General features: G+C 49.6%; 1 protein-coding gene across 1 annotated transcript in view; it reads left to right on the top strand.

Annotated features, from left to right (window-relative positions):
* LOC109882791 (trafficking kinesin-binding protein 1-like) overlaps window positions 1-19,281 on the top strand; it is a 44,303-nt gene that overhangs the window by 10,118 nt on the left and 14,904 nt on the right. The window contains 8 exon segments of the mRNA XM_031811803.1: window positions 8,748-8,824; window positions 9,049-9,165; window positions 9,968-10,068; window positions 14,000-14,108; window positions 14,574-14,652; window positions 15,039-15,169; window positions 15,453-15,527; window positions 16,052-16,189. Coding sequence (XP_031667663.1) covers window positions 8,748-8,824; window positions 9,049-9,165; window positions 9,968-10,068; window positions 14,000-14,108; window positions 14,574-14,652; window positions 15,039-15,169; window positions 15,453-15,527; window positions 16,052-16,189 — 827 coding nt within the window.

Here is a 19,281-nt window from a genome sequence, read left to right as displayed (position 1 = left end):
GAACTGTTGCATTTATAGTTTTGTTCAGTATACACTGTTCTTCCTGTATGCTATTTCATCAAGCTCTGTATTTCCTAATGGTTTCTGGTCTGTTTATTTGGCTCTCAGTATGTAGCTTCTGCTTTGAATAAGTAGGCATCTGCAAATTGAGTCACCTGTGGATTTGACTGTGGTGAGGCAGGCTGGGGCCCCACCCTTACAACAGGTGTATGTGTCTTATGGTGTGCTCCGCCTTGCACTGTTTCCATGGAGAGTCTGGTGGAACATACCATTTCAACGCTTGAAAAGGGGGGTGAGCAAATACACATTTAGACTTGATAGGGATAAAACTATAACTTATTATATGGTTATATCAGTCCTTGTCACATAGCTGACATTTTGAATTGACTCCATGCTCTAATCTAAACATTCAAAGTCCTGTCAGTCTGAGAATAGTTCAGTGCCACTCCCCTGTTCCGGTTCCACAGTGGGCTGTCTTCTAGTCATGGACAATAGAGGGAGAGAGAGCAGGAGGAGGGAGTGTCTGTGACTGGGTGACAGACGTGCCTTGCTGTCCTCACACAAACACACACACACTGACTTAGACACACACTCTCTCGCTGACTGAGACGGACTGTCACACACACACACAGACACACACACTTAGACATGGCTTTGGACTTGAGACAGCTGGGCTCTGCTGGGCCCCACTAGCCTAGTGTTGGTGTTAGCATGTCACTGCTCTGTCACAGCACCCCAGAGGACAGCTTGGAGTATGTCTGTTCACCTGACCACTGTGATGGAGAGGAGGAGGAGGAGGAGAGGGAGGAGGATGAAGAGCAGCATACTCTGCAAGAAGGTATACTAACTGGAGTTATGGGAGCTTTGCTGGTCCTCTCATTCACATAGTGGTTTTGAACCACATTGTTAGACTGCTGTGTCTCTCCTGCTCGCTGTGTGTGTCTCTCCTGCTCCCTGTGTGTGTGGCTCCTGCTCCCTGTGTGTGTGGCTCCTGCTCCCTGTGTGTGTGGCTCCTGCTCCCTGTGTGTGTGGCTCCTGCTCCCTGTGTGTGTGGCTCCTGCTCCCTGTGTGTGTGGCTCCTGCTCCCTGTGTGTGTGGCTCCTGCTCCCTGTGTGTGTGGCTGCTGCTCCCTGTGTGTGTGGCTGCTGCTCCCTGTGTGTGGCTGCTGCTCCCTGTGTGTGGCTGCTGCTCCCTGTGTGTGGCTGCTGCTCCCTGTGTGTGGCTGCTGCTCCCTGTGTGTGGCTCCTGCTCCCTGTGTGTGGCTCCTGCTCCCTGTGTGTGGCTCCTGCTCCCTGTGTGTGGCTGCTGCTCCCTGTGTGTGGCTGCTGCTCCCTGTGTGTGGCTGCTGCTCCCTGTGTGTGGCTCCTGCTCCCTGTGTGTGGCTCCTGCTCCCTGTGTGTGGCTGCTGCTCCCTGTGTGTGGCTCCTGCTCCCTGTGTGTGGCTCCTGCTCCGTGTGTGTGGCTGCTGCTCCCTGTGTGTGGCTGCTGCTCCCTGTGTGCGGCTGCTGCTCCCTGTGTGCGGCTGCTGCTCCGTGTGCGGCTGCTGCTCCCTGTGTGCGGCTGCTGCTCCCTGTGTGCGGCTGCTGCTCCCTGTGTGCGGCTGCTGCTCCCTGTGTGCGGCTGCTGCTCCCTGTGTGCGGCTGCTGCTCCCTGTGTGTGGCTGCTGCTCCCTGTGTGTGGCTGCTGCTCCCTGTGTGTGGCTGCTGCTCCCTGTGTGTGGCTGCTGCTCCCTGTGTGTGGCTGCTGCTCCCTGTGTGTGGCTGCTGCTCCCTGTGTGCGGCTGCTGCTCCCTGTGTGCGGCTGCTGCTCCCTGTGTGCGGCTCCTGCTCCCTGTGTGCGGCTCCTGCTCCCTGTGTGCGGCTCCTGCTCCCTGTGTGTGTGGCTGCTGCTCCCTGTGTGTGGCTGCTGCTCCCTGTGTGTGGCTGCTGCTCCCTGTGTGTGGCTGCTGCTCCCTGTGTGTGGCTGCTGCTCCCTGTGTGTGGCTGCTGCTCCCTGTGTGTGGCTGCTGCTCCCTGTGTGTGGCTGCTGCTCCCTGTGTGTGGCTCCTGCTCCCTGTGTGTGGCTCCTGCTCCCTGTGTGTGGCTGCTGCTCCCTGTGTGTGGCTCCTGCTCCCTGTGTGTGGCTGCTGCTCCCTGTGTGTGGCTCCTGCTCCCTGTGTGTGGCTCCTGCTCCCTGTGTGTGGCTCCTGCTCCGTGTGTGTGGCTGCTGCTCCCTGTGTGTGGCTGCTGCTCCCTGTGTGTGGCTGCTGCTCCCTGTGTGCGGCTCCTGCTCCCTGTGTGCGGCTGCTGCTCCGTGTGCGGCTGCTGCTCCCTGTGTGCGGCTGCTGCTCCCTGTGTGCGGCTGCTGCTCCCTGTGTGCGGCTGCTGCTCCCTGTGTGCGGCTGCTGCTCCCTGTGTGCGGCTGCTGCTCCCTGTGTGCGGCTGCTGCTCCCTGTGTGTGGCTGCTGCTCCCTGTGTGTGGCTGCTGCTCCCTGTGTGTGGCTGCTGCTCCCTGTGTGTGGCTGCTGCTCCCTGTGTGCGGCTGCTGCTCCCTGTGTGCGGCTGCTGCTCCCTGTGTGCGGCTCCTGCTCCCTGTGTGCGGCTCCTGCTCCCTGTGTGCGGCTCCTGCTCCCTGTGTGCGGCTCCTGCTCCCTGTGTGCGGCTCCTGCTCCCTGTGTGCGGCTCCTGCTCCCTGTGTGCGGCTCCTGCTCCCTGTGTGCGGCTCCTGCTCCCTGTGTGCGGCTCCTGCTCCCTGTGTGCGGCTCCTGCTCCCTGTGTGCGGCTCCTGCTCCCTGTGTGCGGCTCCTGCTCCCTGTGTGCGGCTCCTGCTCCCTGTGTGCGGCTCCTGCTCCCTGTGTGCGGCGCCTTTTCCCTGTGTGCGGTCCCTTTTCCCTGTGTGCGGTCCCTTTTCCCTGTGTGCGGTCCCTTTTCCCTGTGTGCGGTCCCTTTTCCCTGTGTGCGGTCCCTTTTCCCTGTGTGCGGTCCCTTTTCCCTGTGTGCGGTCCCTTTTCCCTGTGTGCGGTCCCTTTTCCCTGTGTGCGGCTGCTGCTCCCTGTGTGCGGCTGCTGCTCCCTGTGTGCGGCTGCTGCTCCCTGTGTGCGGCTGCTGCTCCCTGTGTGCGGCTGCTGCTCCCTGTGTGCGGCTGCTGCTCCCTGTGTGCGGCTGCTGCTCCCTGTGTGCGGCTGCTGCTCCCTGTGTGCGGCTGCTGCTCCCTGTGTGCGGCTGCTGCTCCCTGTGTGCGGCTGCTGCTCCCTGTGTGCGGCTGCTGCTCCCTGTGTGCGGCTGCTGCTCCCTGTGTGTGGCTGCTGCTCCCTGTGTGTGGCTCCTGCTCCGTTTCTACTACACTGATTGGTTTTAAATATTTGTCAAAGGTTTTCAGGGCTGGAGGTCATGTGAATTTGTATTATACCAGGATAACCAGTGAGTACTTTTAGTATGTTGTTTGTATTCAGAGTAAACATGGAATTCTCCCTTCTGATAGTATCAACAGAACAGGCAGGTCATCAGACCTTCTGATAGTATCAACAGAACAGGCAGGTCATCAGACTTCTGATAGTATCAACAGAACAGGCAGGTCATCAGACTTCTGATAGCATCAACAGAACAGGCAGGTCATCAGACTTCTGATGTATACTACTGCTGTTAATTGGTGTTATTTAACATGAGCAGTATCACCGTGGGAGCAGAGAGAAGCTGTCTCCTATACCCTACCCAGTAACTATAGCAGCTGTCTCCTATACCCTACCCAGTAACTAGAGCAGCTGTCTCCTATACCCTACCCATTAACTATAGCAGCTGTCTCCTATACCCTACCCAGTAACTAGAGCAGCTGTCTCCTATACCCTACCCAGTAACTAGAGCAGCTGTCTCCTATACCCTACCCAGTAACTAGAGCAGCTGTCTCCTATACCCTACCCAGTAACTAGAGCAGCTGTCTCCTATACCCTACCCAGTAACTAGAGCAGCGGTCTTCTATACCCTACCCAGTAACTAGAGCAGCTGTCTCCTATACCCTACCCAGTAACTAGAGCAGCTGTCTCCTATACCCTACCCAGTAACTAGAGCAGCTGTCTCCTATACCCTACCCAGTAACTAGAGCAGCTGTCTCCTATACCCTACCCAGTAACTAGAGCAGCTGTCTCCTATACCCTACCCAGTAACTAGAGCAGCTGTCTCCTATACCCTACCCAGTAACTAGAGCAGCTGTCTCCTATACCCTACCCAGTAACTAGAGCAGCTGTCTCCTATACCCTACCCAGTAACTAGAGCAGCTGTCTCCTATACCCTACCCAGTAACTAGAGCAGCTGTCTCCTATACCCTACCCAGTAACTATAGCAGCTGTCTCCTATACCCTACCCAGTAACTATAGCAGCTGTCTCCTATACCCTACCCAGTAACTATAGCAGCTGTCTCCTATACCCTACCCAGTAACTAGAGCAGCTGTCTCCTATACCCTACCCAGTAACTAGAGCAGCTGTCTCCTATACCCTACCCAGTAACTAGAGCAGCTGTCTCCTATACCCTACCCAGTAACTAGAGCAGCTGTCTCCTATACCCTACCCAGTAACTAGAGCAGCTGTCTCCTATACCCTACCCAGTAACTAGAGCAGCTGTCTCCTATACCCTACCCAGTAACTAGAGCAGCTGTCTCCTATACCCTACCCAGTAACTAGAGCAGCTGTCTCCTATACCCTACCCAGTAACTAGAGCAGCTGTCTCCTATACCCTACCCAGTAACTAGAGCAGCTGTCTCCTATACCCTACCCAGTAACTAGAGCAGCTGTCTCCTATACCCTACCCAGTAACTAGAGCAGCTGTCTCCTATACCCTACCCAGTAACTAGAGCAGCTGTCTCCTATACCCTACCCAGTAACTAGAGCAGCTGTCTCCTATACCCTACCCAGTAACTAGAGCAGCTGTCTCCTATACCCTACCCAGTAACTAGAGCAGCTGTCTCCTATACCCTACCCAGTAACTAGAGCAGCTGTCTCCTATACCCTACCCAGTAACTAGAGCAGCTGTCTCCTATACCCTACCCAGTAACTATAGCAGTTATCTACCTATACCCTATAGACACATTTAGACTTGATAGGGATAAAACTATTACTTATTATATGGTTATATTAGTCCTTGTCACATAGCTGACATTTTGAATTGACTCCATGCTCTAATCTAAACATACCCAGTAACTATAGCAGCTGTCTACCTATACCCTACCCAGTAACTATAGCAGCTGTCTCCTATACCGTACCCAGTAACATGTGGCCTTGGTGCGTGTTGATGTGTGGCGTGCCGCTAGATGTTTATCTCTATCACATTCCAGATCTATACTATGTGTGTGCTGTTGATTAGTCTCTGGTTGTCTCCATGGTTGAGGTCCACCTCATAATGTTGACACCACACCCTGGTTATTTGTTCTTTTGTTGTGCTCATTAGGATATTACAATATTCATTACAGAACACATTACAGAACACATGTCTGGCTTTCAGTTTAAATGCTCCTGTCACAGAGTAAATAACTCTACATTAAGTTGTTTTTATCAGCCAATAACCCTTATACTGTACAGGCCATTCACTGTCATGACTGCTCCCTGTGATGCTGCACATGTATGTCAATATGGACTTTGCATCTAACTCCTCATTTACATTTGTTTCCACCAATGGAGTTCAAAGCCTGTGTTTGCTGCCCTATAGACACCTATCTGAGATAACAACCATTAGAACTATACCAGGCCTGACCTATACCCTACCAGCCTGTGTTTGCTGCCCTATAGACACCTATCTGAGATAACAACCATTAGAACTATACCAGGCCTGACCTATACCCTACCAGCCTGTGTTTGCTGCCCTATAGACACCTATCTGAGATAACAACCATTAGAACTATACCAGGCCTGACCTATACCCTACCAGCCTGTGTTTGCTGCCCTATAGACACCTATCTGAGATTACAACAATTAGAACTATACCAGGCCTGACCTATACCCTACCAGCCTGTGTTTGCTGCCCTATAGACACCTATCTGAGATTACAACAATTAGAACTATACCAGGCCTGACCTATACCCTACCAGCCTGTGTTTGCTGCCCTATAGACACCTATCTGAGATTACAACCATTAGAACTATACCAGGCCTGACCTATACCCTACCAGCCTGTGTTTGCTGCCCTATAGACACCTATCTGAGATTACAACCATTAGAACTATACCAGGCCTGACCTATACCCTACCAGCCTGTGTTTGCTGCCCTATAGACACCTATCTGAGATTACAACAATTAGAACTATACCAGGCCTGACCTATACCCTACCAGCCTGTGTTTGCTGCCCTATAGACACCTATCTGAGATTACAACCATTAGAACTATACCAGGCCTGACCTGTACCCTACCAGCCTGTGTTTGCTGCCCTATAGACACCTATCTGAGATTACAACCATTAGAACTATACCAGGCCTGACCTATACCCTACCAGACTGTGTCTGCTGCCCTATAGACACCTGTCTTAGATAAAAAGCCTCATTGTCAAAATCCCAAAGTATCCCTTTAACCCCAAAGAAAGAACACACAGGAGCTGTCTGAAGACACAAGTCTCCCTTTTGTCAACATCCACAAGGTTAGTTAGGAGTAACCACATTGAAGTTGGACTCTGTTGTTCCTACCTTTGTTTCCTCTGGCGTCTTGGGAACCTGCTCTGACGTGCTCATTAGTAGATAACAAACTGTGGCTGGAGAGATTGAGAGAGAATTGGAAAAGGCAGGAGTAAGTCCCAGGTTTCTTATTAGAATATGCCTTTAGATGACAGTTGAAGTTCAACAATCATTTTAATATGCAGTTTAGCTTTTTCTTTTGCCAAGTTCTTCTTTGTTTTATATCTAAAATTGATTAAATGTTTTTATCACTACAGATCCGGGTTCGATCCTAAGCTGTATCACAACCGCCAGTGATCGTGAGTTCCATAGGGCAGCGTGCAATTGGCTCAGTGCCGTCCGGGTTAGGGGAGGATTTGGCGAGGGGGGGCTTTACTTGGCTCATCGTGCTCTAGTGACTCCTTGTGACGGGCCAGACTGACTGCGGTCGTCAGTTGAATGGTGTTTCCTCCGACACGTTGGTGCGGCTGGCTTCTGGGCTCATCGGAACGGTGTTAAGAAGCTCGGTTTGGCAGGTCATATTTTGGAGGACACATGACTTGACCTTTGCCCCCCGAGCCCGTTGGGGAGTTGTAACGATGAGACAAGATCTAAAAAGGGGGTAGAAATAGGCTCAGGGTTGAGTGCTATATATATATATATATATTTAGTCATGTTTTGGCAGTGACAGTGCATCAGCTGGGAATAACATAACATTGTATTAACAGAGAATGACACTGCAGTTTGGCAACGTGCTGTTATCAGCTCAGCTGGGGTTGAGGTGAGGTCAGAGTCCAAACCATCTCACTTGTCACTTCCTCCGTCTCAATAGTCTTTCCTGGATCCCTCCTCTCCTGTCGTCTCTCGGTTTTTCCAAAACCTCAGAGGGAAACCTTCCAAACCCGTTTCCTCTCCTCAAATCCTTTCCTGGATTTCCTCTGGCGTTTTGAGAAAGCTATGAGGTGAGGAAGGGTTGAGAGGACACAAGGAAACGAGGAATCAAGGAAACAGTATTGAGGCAGAGCCAGTGTGTCAGTCTACCTGATAACAACAACTTGCTAAAGGTCTCTGAGGTCATCAGGCAGGGCTGTGTGATGTGTACAGTAGGTGGCCCTCTGATAACTCAGCTATTTCAAATATCCGTCTGTCTGCCCTGCCCAGCTGTTTAGCAGTCAGGCATACATACAGTACATGACTGCACTCAGATATGGCCTAGCTGTTAACTGTGTTTCTCCTCTCTGTTGTCTCTACAGCCGTTAACTGTGTTTGTCCTCTCTGTTGTCTCTACAGCTGTTAACTGTGTTTCTCCTCTCTGTTGTCTCTACAACTGTTAACTGTGTTTCTCCTCTCTGTTGTCTCTACAGCTGTTAACTGTGTTTCTCCTCTCTGTTGTCTCTACAGCTGTTAACTGTGTTTGTCCTCTCTGTTGTCTCTACAGCTGCTAACTGTGTTTCTCATCTCTGTTGTCTCTACAGCTGTTAACTGTGTTTGTCCTCTCTATTGTCTCTACAGCTGTTAACTGTGTTTGTCCTCTCTGTTGTCTCTACAGCTGTTAAGTGTGTTTGTCCTCTCTGTTGTCTCTACAGCTGTTAACTGTGTTTGTCCTCTCTGTTGTCTCTACAGCTGTTAAGTGTGTTTGTCCTCTCTGTTGTCTCTACAGCTGTTAACTGTGTTTGTCCTCTCTGTTGTCTCTACAGCTGCTAACTGTGTTTCTCATCTCTGTTGTCTCTACAGCTGTTAACTGTGTTTGTCCTCTCTATTGTCTCTACAGCTGTTAACTGTGTTTGTCCTCTCTGTTGTCTCTACAGCTGTTAACTGTGTTTGTCCTCTCTGTTGTCTCTACAGCTGTTAACTGTGTTTGTCCTCTCTGTTGTCTCTACAGCTGTTAAGTGTGTTTGTCCTCTCTGTTGTCTCTACGGCTGTTAACTGTGTTTGTCCTCTCTGTTGTCTCTACGGCTGTTAACTGTGTTTGTCCTCTCTGTTGTCTCTACAGCTGTTAACTGTGTTTGTCCTCTCTGTTGTCTCTACAGCTGTTAACTGTGTTTGTCCTCTCTGTTGTCTCTACAGCTGTTAACTGTGTTTGTCCTCTCTGTTGTCTCTACAGCTGTTAACTGTGTTTGTCCTCTCTGTTGTCTCTACAGTTCTATGTGCTGAAAGAGTGGGCCAGATGACTAAGACATACAGTGACATAGATGCTGTTACTCGTCTGCTTGAAGAGGTAAGAGAACCTGGTCTATCACTTAGAGCACATTCATTTACAATGCTGTCTGTTTGGATAGTCAAATCTGCCGTTCAGACATCTCTCTGCCAGGCCAAGTTAACCACATCATAGGACAAGTCAAACATTGTCATACAGTAGCAACTGTCTCCCTTTGACCTGATTCCTAGATCATGATGCATGATGCTCAGCCCCTCTAACCAGCCCCTCTGTCTCCCCTGCAGAAAGAACGGGACTTGGAGCTCGCCGCCCGCATCGGCCAGTCACTGCTGAAGAAGAACAAAACCCTCAGTGAGAGAAATGAATTCCTGGAGGAGCAAGTGGAGCACATTCGAGAGGAGGTGTGTGTGGAGTGTGTGTACGTGTGCTATTTTCTCTCTCAGAACCAGGAGAAGATGTGACATAATGTTGATATTTTATCTCTCCCACATTTCTCATTTCTCACCCATCTCCCTTCTCACCCTCGGTCCCTCTCTCATCTCACCCTCTCTGTCCCCCTCTCTCATCTCTATCCCTACTCACCCTCTGTCCCTCTCTCTCCCTCTCTCATCTCTCTGCCTTCTCACCCTCTGTCCCCCTCTCTCATCTCTCTGCCTTCTCACCCTCTGTCTCCCTCTCTCTCCCTCTCTCATCTCTCTGCCTTCTTACCCTCTCTCCCTCTCTCATCTCTCTGCCTTCTCACCCTCTGTCCCCCTCTCTCCCTCCCTCATCTCTCTCCCTTCTCATCCTCTCTGTCCCCCTCTCTCCCTTCCTCATCTCTCTGCGTCTCACCCTCTGTCCCCCTCTCCCTCTCTCATCTCTATCCCTACTCACCCTCTGTCCCCCTCTCTCCCTCTCTCATCTCTCTGCCTTCTCACCCTCTGTCATCTCTCTGCCTTCTCACCCTCTGTCCCCCTCTCTCCCTCCCTCATCTCTCTCCCTTCTCATCCTCTCTGTCCCCCTCTCTCCCTTCCTCATCTCTCTGCCTTCTTATCCTCTCATCTCTCTGCCTTCTCACCCTCTGCCCCTCTCTCTCCCTTCTCATCCTCTCTGTTCCCCTCTCTCCCTTCCTCATCTCTCTCCCTTCTCATCCTCTGCCCCTCTCTCTCCCTCCCTCATCTCTCTCCCTTCTCATCCTCTCTGTCCCCCTCTCTCCCTCTGCAGGTTTCTCAGCTGCGCCATGATCTGTCTATGAAAGATGAGCTTCTCCAGTTCTACACTAGTGCAGCAGAGGAGAGTGAAGGAGATTCGTCCACCTGTACCCCGTGAGTCTGCTATCTGTCATCCCGACCTGTGAGATTAGCCTGGTTCCGATAACTGTTTGTGGTTTATAGCCAACTCCTATGGTTGTTGTTATGCTAAAGACAGCAACCGGACCTGTTCCCCTCCACTCATCACATCCACGTGTTCCTCTTAAAGCCAAACTCCTTCATTTTGACGTTGTCAGTAAACCCCCACTATGCCACTATGGTCTGTTCAGGTTCCTCAGCAGAGAACATTTAGCTAGAGGAGGTGACTGCTATATGTAGTCCTGGGGGTTAGTCCCTACTGTAAGGTCTCTCTGCTCTTGTTCCTCCCAATTCTATTCTCCTTTTACAATGATATAACATTTCAACTTAAAGGGCCAATGCAGCTGTTTTTATTTTCGATATCAAATCATATCTGGGTAACAATTGTGTACCTTACTGTAATTTTGTTTTCAATTAAAATGGTCAAAATTAACAAAAATAGCTACTTAGCAAAGAACAATTTAGCTAGGACTGTCTGGGAGTGGTCTGAGTGGGGAGGGGGGACTGAAAACGAGCTGTTATTGGGAGAGATGTTTGGAACTCTCATATTGTTCTATTAACAAATGTAAAACTTCAACCCACCAAAACAGACAGATTTCAGGTGGTCTTCTCAAACAGCTCTTACACTAAAAAGGCATTATCATTTTCACAATTTCACAGTATTATTCCAACCTCAAAGTGTGGATATGTGTATATATAACACAAAGTCTAGTTTTTGGCTGCACTGGGCCTTTAAGCTCTTATTTCCCTGGTCCCACAAGTCCATCCAAAGGGCAGGTAGTTGATATGTTTTGTGGCTCCTGCTTAAGGAGCTTCAAGGCTGTTTTCTTTAAGATGAATAAAGGCCTTTGATTTGTTTGTCCAGAAAATCCCCCTCTTCTCTCAGACAGAGGTACTGTGACCCTGTGTGACCCTGAGGCAGCAGGCTGGGTTTGTTTGTTGTGTTCTCTCAGACAGAGGTACTGTGACCCTGTGTGACCCTGTGTGACCCTGAGGCAGCAGGCTGGGTTTGTTTGTTGTGTTCTCTCAGACAGAGGTACTGTGACCCTGTGTGACCCTGAGGCAGCAGGCTGGGTTTGTTTGTTGTGTTCTCTCAGACAGAGGTACTGTGACCCTGTGTGACCCTGAGGCAGCAGGCTGGGTTTGTTTGTTGTGTTCTCTCAGACAGAGGTACTGTGACCCTGTGTGACCCTGAGGCAGCAGGCTGGGTTTGTTTGTTGTGTTCTCTCAGACAGAGGTACTGTGACACTGAGGCAGCAGGCTGGGTTTGTTTGTTGTGTTCTCTCAGGGGGAAAATACAGACAAACTGACCTGTTTCTCTTACCCCTCAAACACAGAGCGGTTGGGTGAAAACCAGGACCGTGGCGTTCCCACTAGCGTCTTAATGGCAGACACTACCAGGCGTCCTGTTACACTGGTGGTAAAACATTGATTGACTGTTCCATCTATCCGTGTTGTCTAAATTATGCAGAAGGTTCCAGTCTGGTCTGTATATGGTGTTGAACCCCTCTGCCAGCTCTGCCCAGTCATTGTAAAGTCTTCGAAAGCCAAGTGAACAAACAGATCACCGACCATCTCGAATCCCACCGTACCTTCTCCACTATGCAATCCGGTTTCCGTGCTGGTCAGGGGTACACCTCAGCCACGCTCATCGTCCTAAACGATATCATAACCACCATCGATAAAAAACAGTACTGTGCAGCCGTCTTCATCGACCTGGCCAAGGCTTTCGACTCTGTCAATCACCGTATTCTTATCAGCAGACTCAACAGCCTTGGTATCTCAAATTTGTTGTCCGGGCCTCTGGCAGTCTCTATGGGGGTGTCACAGGGTTCAATTCTCAGGCTGACTTTTTTCTCTGTATATATCAATGATGTTGCTCTTGCTGCGGATGATTCTTTGATCCACCTCTACGCAGACGACACCATTCTGTATAAATCTGGCCTTTCTTTGGATACTGTGTTAACAACCCTCCAAATGAGCTTCAATGCCATACAACACTCCTTCCGTAGCCTCCAACTGCTCTGAAACGCTAGTAAAACTAAATGCATGCTGTTAAACCGATTTACTGCCCGCCCGCCTAGCATAACTACTCTGGATGGTTCTGACTTAGAATATGTGGACAACTATAAATACCTAGGTGTCTGGCTAGACTGTAAACTCTCCTTTCAGACTCATATTAAGCATCATTGGGGCGGCAAGGTAGCCTAGTGGTTAGAGTGTTGGACTAGTAACCGAAAGGTTGCAAGTTCAAATCCCCGAGCTGACAAGGTACAAATCTGTTGTTCTGCCCCTGAACAGGCAGTTAACCCACTGTTCCTAGGCCGTCATTGAAAATAAGAATTTGTTCTTAACTGATCTTGCCTAGTTAAATAAAGATCAAATAAAATCTCCAATCCTAAATTAAATCTAGAATCGGCTTCCTATTTCGCAACAAAGCCTCCTTCACTCATGCTGCCAAACATACCCTTGTAAAACTGACTATCCTGCCGATCCTTGACTTCGACGATGTAATTTAAAAAATTGCCTCCAACACTCTACTCAGCAAATTGGATGCAGTCTATCACAGTGCCATCTGTTTTGTCACCAAAGCCCCATATACTACCCACCACTGCGACCTGTATGCTCTCGTTGGCTGGCACTCACTACATATTCGTCACCAAACCCACTGGCTCCAGGTCATCTATAAGTCTTTGCTAGGTAACGCTCCGCCTTATCTCAGCTCACTGGTCACCATAGCAACACCCACGCGTAGCACACGCTCCAGCAGGTATATTTCACTGGTCATCCACAAAGCCAACACTTCCTTTGGCTGACTTTCCTTCTAGTTCTCTGCTGCCAATGACTGGAACGAATTGCAAAAATCACTGAAGTTGGAGACTTATCTCCCTCTCTAACTTTAAGCATCAGCTGTCAGAGCAGCTTACTGATCGCTGCAGCTGTACACAGCCCATCTGTACACATCCCATCTGTAAATAGCCCATCTGTAAATATACCCATCTGTAAATAAACCCATCTGTAAATAGACCCATCTGTACACAGCCCATCTGTAAATAAACCCATCTGTACACAGCCCATCTGTAAATAGACCCATCTGTAAATAGACCCATCTGTAAATAGACCCATCTGTACACAGCCCATCTGTAAATAGACCCATCTGTAAATAGACCCATCTGTAAATAGACCCATCTGTAAATAGACCCATCTGTAAATAGACCCATCTGTAAATAGCCCATCTGTAAATAGCCCATCTGTAAATATCCCCATCTGTAAATAGCCCATCTGTAAATAGCCCATCTGTACACAGCCCATCTGTAAATAGCCCATCCAACCAACTACCTACCTCATCCTCATATTTTTTTGTATCTTTTTTTTCTGCTCTTTGCACAAAAGTATTTCTACTTGCACATCTATCACTCGTGTTGTAATTACTCTGCCAGTTTGGCCTATTTATTGCCTTACCTCCTTACTTAATTTGCACATACTGTATACAGATTTTCCATTGTGTTATTGACTGTACGTTTGTTTATTCCAGGTGTAACTCTGTTGTTTTTTGTCGCACTGCTTTGCTTTATCTTGGCCAGGTTGCAGTTGTAAATGAGAACTTGTTCTCAACTAGCCTACCTGGTTAAATAAAGGTGAAATAAATTAAAAAATTATCCTTCGGTGGATATGATTCCCTGTTTTTACAAATGTAGGGTTCTGTCCCAAATGGCAACCTAGTCCCTATGTAGTCCACTACCTTTGACCAGGGCCCATAGGGCTCTGGTCAAACAGTGCACAACATGTTGCACTACGGGCCCTGGTGGTCAAAAGTAGTTCACTTCGTAGGGAATAGGATGCCATTTGGGACGAAGCCTATGTCTCTTGTCACTTACTGACCGGTCACTGTGTCTCGTCCACACAGCATCCGCCACAATGACTCCACACTGTCGGTGCCAAGATACTTCCCCCTGGACTCACTGCAGAAGAAACTCAAAGACCTGGAGGCAGAGAACATCTCTCTCAGATCAGAGGTAAAGTCATGTCGCTAACTAACCCTGTGTGTAGTTCTGTGGCGGTGTCCTGCTGACCATACTGTGAAGGAGAGGTCAGATATGAATGTCATTGCTTTGGGGACCGATCATGGCTCTGCACCCTGAGGTTTAGATCACAGTCTGGGGATTCATTTTACAGTTCAGTTAACACTGTACATTGATAAACATTGACTAAACTTAGACAGTGAAGAGATGGCAACTGGGTAATACTTTGTTACAGTCAGATAATAATATGGAATTTAACAAAACAACAACCTAATGAAATACTTATTGCCGGGTCACATGGGAGATCATTGTAATAAATACCATTATGTTAGCAAGAGAGAGCTAATTTGATTGAATAACCTCAGATGCTTACCAGAAAGATTCAGTAGAGTATTTTCATAGTAAACCAGAGGTACCAGTGATGATGATGTGTGGCTGCATCCTGTCATCCCCCACCAGGCCAGTCACCTGGAGACGGAGACAGAGGAGTACGAGGAGAAGGAGCAGCAGCTGGTCAACGACGTCGTCAAAGAGCTGAGTGAGTAACATGTACACACACACTCTCACTCTCTCTCACACACACACACACACAGACACACACACGGCTCAGGTCTCACCTCCCCTGTCCCCTGGGCCCTCTGAGAGAAAGCAAAACAGGGCAGTGTTTCATTCCAATAAGGATGTTCCCTCTGCCCTTGTTCACTCCCCTTCACACATCTGATAGGACTGGATGTGTGAGAGCCATATGAGGAGAACTAGGTGGAGATATTGCTAACACCTAGCTAGGCAGTTAACATCATGTATCACTGGAGCTACATTTAAGTGTTGCTATGGAGGAGGTCTATGAGAGGTCAACAACACGGATTCATGGTGGATGCTCTTTGCTCATGTCATTTATTTTGCCCCGTCCCGTGCGCCCACTAGGAGATGCCAACCACCAGATGTCCACCCTGGCGGAGGAGCTGGCGAGGAAGACGGACGATGGGTCTCGCCAGCAGGAGGAGATCACACACCTCCTGTCCCAGATCGTAGACCTGCAGAAGAAGTCCAAGTCTGTGAGTGGCCAGGCCAGTAATGACCCAGACTGCCTGCCACGGTCCAGGCCAATGGACACGTTCCAGGTCGCCTTTCTTACAGTCCCGCTCTGCAGATTTTTCTGATGTCACAGCGCCTGGAGAAGTAGAACCATATTCATAATATAGACATCTTCAGAAAGGCACAGCTGCAAAGACGCCGACCTGGAACACAACTAGTCTGTTATAGCTGTTATCAGTGTGTCGATGATGATGTGTGTGAGCTTATAGCCCTAAGGGACTAACAGTCACGTCTGTTCCACAGTATGCAGTGGAAAACCAAGAGCTCACCCAGCATCTAGGGGCTGCCAAAGATGCCCAGCGCCAGCTCACTGCTGAGGTACAGTAAGGCCTCATTAATCAATTACCAAGAGGACAATAAGCACTGCCTAACGAGACCCAATTACCACGCTAGGGATGTTTTCCATTATGCCAGGGGTGTCAAACTCATTCCATGGAGGGCCTAGTGTCTGCTGGTTTTTGGTGTTTCCTTTCAATTAAGACTGAGACAACCAGGTGAGGGGGGTTCCTTACGAATTACTGACCCTAATTCATCAATCAAGTACAAGGGAGGAGTGAAAACATGCAGATACTCGGCCCTCCATGGAATGAGTCTAGTGGAAGTTGGGTTATATAATTCAATACAATACAATCTCTAACCATATTTAAATAGAATAGTGTTTGATGTCCCCCTGATGCTTCAACAGCATATGATTATCACTGACATTATTTACAACAATTGTGATATTGTCCATATAGTTTTCTGATAATCTCTTGCTCTTCTTCTCTTGCGCTTTCTTTTCACTCTCCTCTACTCTACTCTACTCTCTCTCTCTCTTCCCCCCCCCCCCCCCCCTCGTCTAGCTGAGGGAGTTGGAGGATAAGTATGCAGAGTGTATGGAAATGCTCCATGAGGCCCAGGAAGAGCTGAAGAACCTCCGGAATAAATCACTACCTCTCAGTACACCCCGACGCTTCCACTCCCTGGGCCTGTTCCCTATGGTGAGACACACATACACAGGGGTCAGAGTAATAAATCACTACCTCTCAGTACACCTCAACCCTTCCTGTTCTCTATGGACAGACTAGAGGGAGGGAGTATGAGTGAGGAGGGAGGGAGCATGGGGAGGGAACATGAGAGAGGAGATAGGGATAGAGTATGAGCATGAGAAGGGGGGAGGGAGCATGAGAAGGGGGGAGGGAGCATGAGAGGAGGGAGGGGGGGTATGAGAGGGAGGGAGCATGAGAGAGGAGGGAAGAACAGATTGAAGGAGAGGGGAATGGAGAGAGGGCTAGAGTATGAGAGAGGAGGGAAGAACAGATTGAAGGAGAGGGGAATGGAGAGAGGGCTAGAGTATGAGCATGAGAAGGGGGGAGGGAGCATGAGGAGGGAAGAACAGATTGAAGGAGAGGGGAATGGAGAGAGGGCTAGAGTATGAGAGAGGAGGGAAGAACAGATTGAAGGAGAGAGGAATGGAGAGAGGGCTAGAGTATGAGAGAGGAGGGAAGAACAGATTGAAGGAGAGGGGAATGGAGAGAGGGCTAGAGTATGAGAGAGGAGGCAAGAACAGATTGAAGGAGAGGGGAATGGAGAGAGGGCTAGAGTATGAGAGAGGAGGGAAGAACAGATTGAAGGAGAGGGGAATGGAGAGAGGGCTAGAGTATGAGAGAGGAGGCAAGAACAGATTGAAGGAGAGGGGAATGGAGAGAGGGATAGAGTATGAGAGAGGAGGAAAGAACAGATTGAAGGAGAGGGGAATGGAGAGAGGGCTAGAGTATGAGAGAGGAGGGAAGAACAGATTGAAGGAGAGGGGAATGGAGAGAGGGCTAGAGTATGAGCATGAGAAGGGGGGAGGGAGCATGAGGAGGGAAGAACAGAATGGGAGAGAGGGCTAGAGTATGAGCATGAGAAAGGGGGGAGGGAGCATGAGGAGGGAAGAACAGATTGAAGGAGAGGGGAATGGAGAGAGGGCTAGAGTATGAGCATGAGAAGGGGGGAGGGAGCATGAGGAGGGAAGAACAGATTGAAGGAGAGGGGAATGGAGAGATGGCTAGAGTATGAGAGAGGAGGGAAGAAACAGATTGAAGGAGAGGGGAATGGAGAGAGGGCTAGAGTATGAGAGGAGGGAAGAACAGATTGAAGGAGAGGGGAATGGAGAGAGGAGGGAAGAACAGATTGAAGGAGAGGGGAATGGAGAGAGGAGGGAAGAACAGATTGAAGGAGAGGGGAATGGAGAGAGGAGGGAAGAACAGATTAAAGGAGAGGGGAATGGAGAGAGGGATAGAGTATGAGAGAGGAGGGAAGAACAGATTGAAGAGAGGGGAATGGAGAGAGGGATAGAGTATGAGAGAGGAGGGTAGAACAGATTGAAGGAGAGGGGAATGGAGAGAGGAGGGAAGAACAGATTGAAGGAGAGGGGAATGGAGAGAGGGATAGAGTATGAGAGAGGAGGGTAGAACAGATTGAAGGAGAGGGGGATGGAGAGGAGGGCTAGAGTATGAGAGAGGGGGGAAGAACAGATTGAAGGAGAGGGGGGATGGAGAGAGGGCTAGAGTATGAGAGAGGAGGGAAGAACAGATTGAAGGAGAGGGGGATGGAGAGAGGGCTAGAGTATGAGAGAGGAGGGAAGAACAGATTGAAGGAGAGGGGGGATGGAGAGAGGGCTAGAGTATGAGAGAGGAGGGAAGAACAGATTGAAGGAGAGAGGGGATGGAGAGATGGGCTAGAGTATGAGAGAGGAGAGAAGAACCGATTGAAGGAGAGGGGGGATGGAGAGAGGAGGGAAGAACAGATTGAAGGAGAGAGGAATGGGAGAGAGGGCTAGAGTATGAGAGAGGAGGGAAGAACAGATTGAAGGAGAGGGGAATGGAGAGAGGGCTAGAGTATGAGAGAGGAGGCAAGAACAGATTGAAGGAGAGGGGAATGGAGAGAGGGCTAGAGTATGAGAGGAGGGAAGAACAGATTGAAGGAGAGGGGAATGGAGAGAGGGCTAGAGTATGAGAGAGGAGGCAAGAACAGATTGAAGGAGAGGGGAATGGAGAGAGGGATAGAGTATGAGAGAGGAGGAAAGAACAGATTGAAGGAGAGGGGAATGGAGAGAGGGGCTAGAGTATGAGAGAGGAGGGAAGAACAGATTGAAGGAGAGGGGAATGGAGAAGAGGGGCTAGAGTATGAGCATGAGAAGGGGGGAGGGAGCATGAGGAGGGAAGAACAGAATGGAGAGAGGGCTAGAGTATGAGCATGAGAAGGGGGGAGGGAGCATGAGGAGGGAAGAACAGATTGAAGGAGAGGGGAATGGAGAGAGGGCTAGAGTATGAGCATGAGAAGGGGGGAGGGAGCATGAGGAGGGAAGAACAGATTGAAGGAGAGGGGAATGGAGAGATGGCTAGAGTATGAGAGAGGAGGGAAGAACAGATTGAAGGAGAGGGGAATGGAGAGAGGGCTAGAGTATGAGAGGAGGGAAGAACAGATTGAAGGAGAGGGGAATGGAGAGAGGAGGGAAGAACAGATTGAAGGAGAGGGGAATGGAGAGAGGAGGGAAGAACAGATTGAAGGAGAGGGGAATGGAGAGAGGAGGGAAGAACAGATTAAAGGAGAGGGGAAATGGAGAGAGGGATAGAGTATGAGAGAGGAGGGAGAACAGATTGAAGGAGAGGGGAATGGAGAGAGGGATAGAGTATGAGAGAGGAGGGTAGAACAGATTGAAGGAGAGGGGAATGGAGAGAGGAGGGAAGAACAGATTGAAGGAGAGGGGAATGGAGAGAGGGATAGAGTATGAGAGAGGAGGGTAGAACAGATTGAAGGAGAGGGGGATGGAGAGAGGGCTAGAGTATGAGAGAGGGGGGGAAGAACAGATTGAAGGAGAGGGGGATGGAGAGAGGGCTAGAGTATGAGAGAGGAGGGAAGAACAGATTGAAGGAGAGGGGGATGGAGAGAGGGCTAGAGTATGAGAGAGGAGGGAAGAACAGATTGAAGGAGAGGGGGATGGAGAGAGGGCTAGAGTATGAGAGAGGAGGGAAGAACAGATTGAAGGAGAGGGGGATGGAGAGAGGGCTAGAGTATGAGAGAGGAGAGAAGAACAGATTGAAGGAGA

The sequence above is a fragment of the Oncorhynchus kisutch genome, unplaced genomic scaffold (genome assembly GCF_002021735.2).
Source record: "Oncorhynchus kisutch isolate 150728-3 unplaced genomic scaffold, Okis_V2 Okis02a-Okis13b_hom, whole genome shotgun sequence".
NCBI classification, from domain to species: domain Eukaryota; kingdom Metazoa; phylum Chordata; class Actinopteri; order Salmoniformes; family Salmonidae; genus Oncorhynchus; species Oncorhynchus kisutch.
This window is presented reverse-complemented; position numbering and strand designations above follow the sequence as displayed.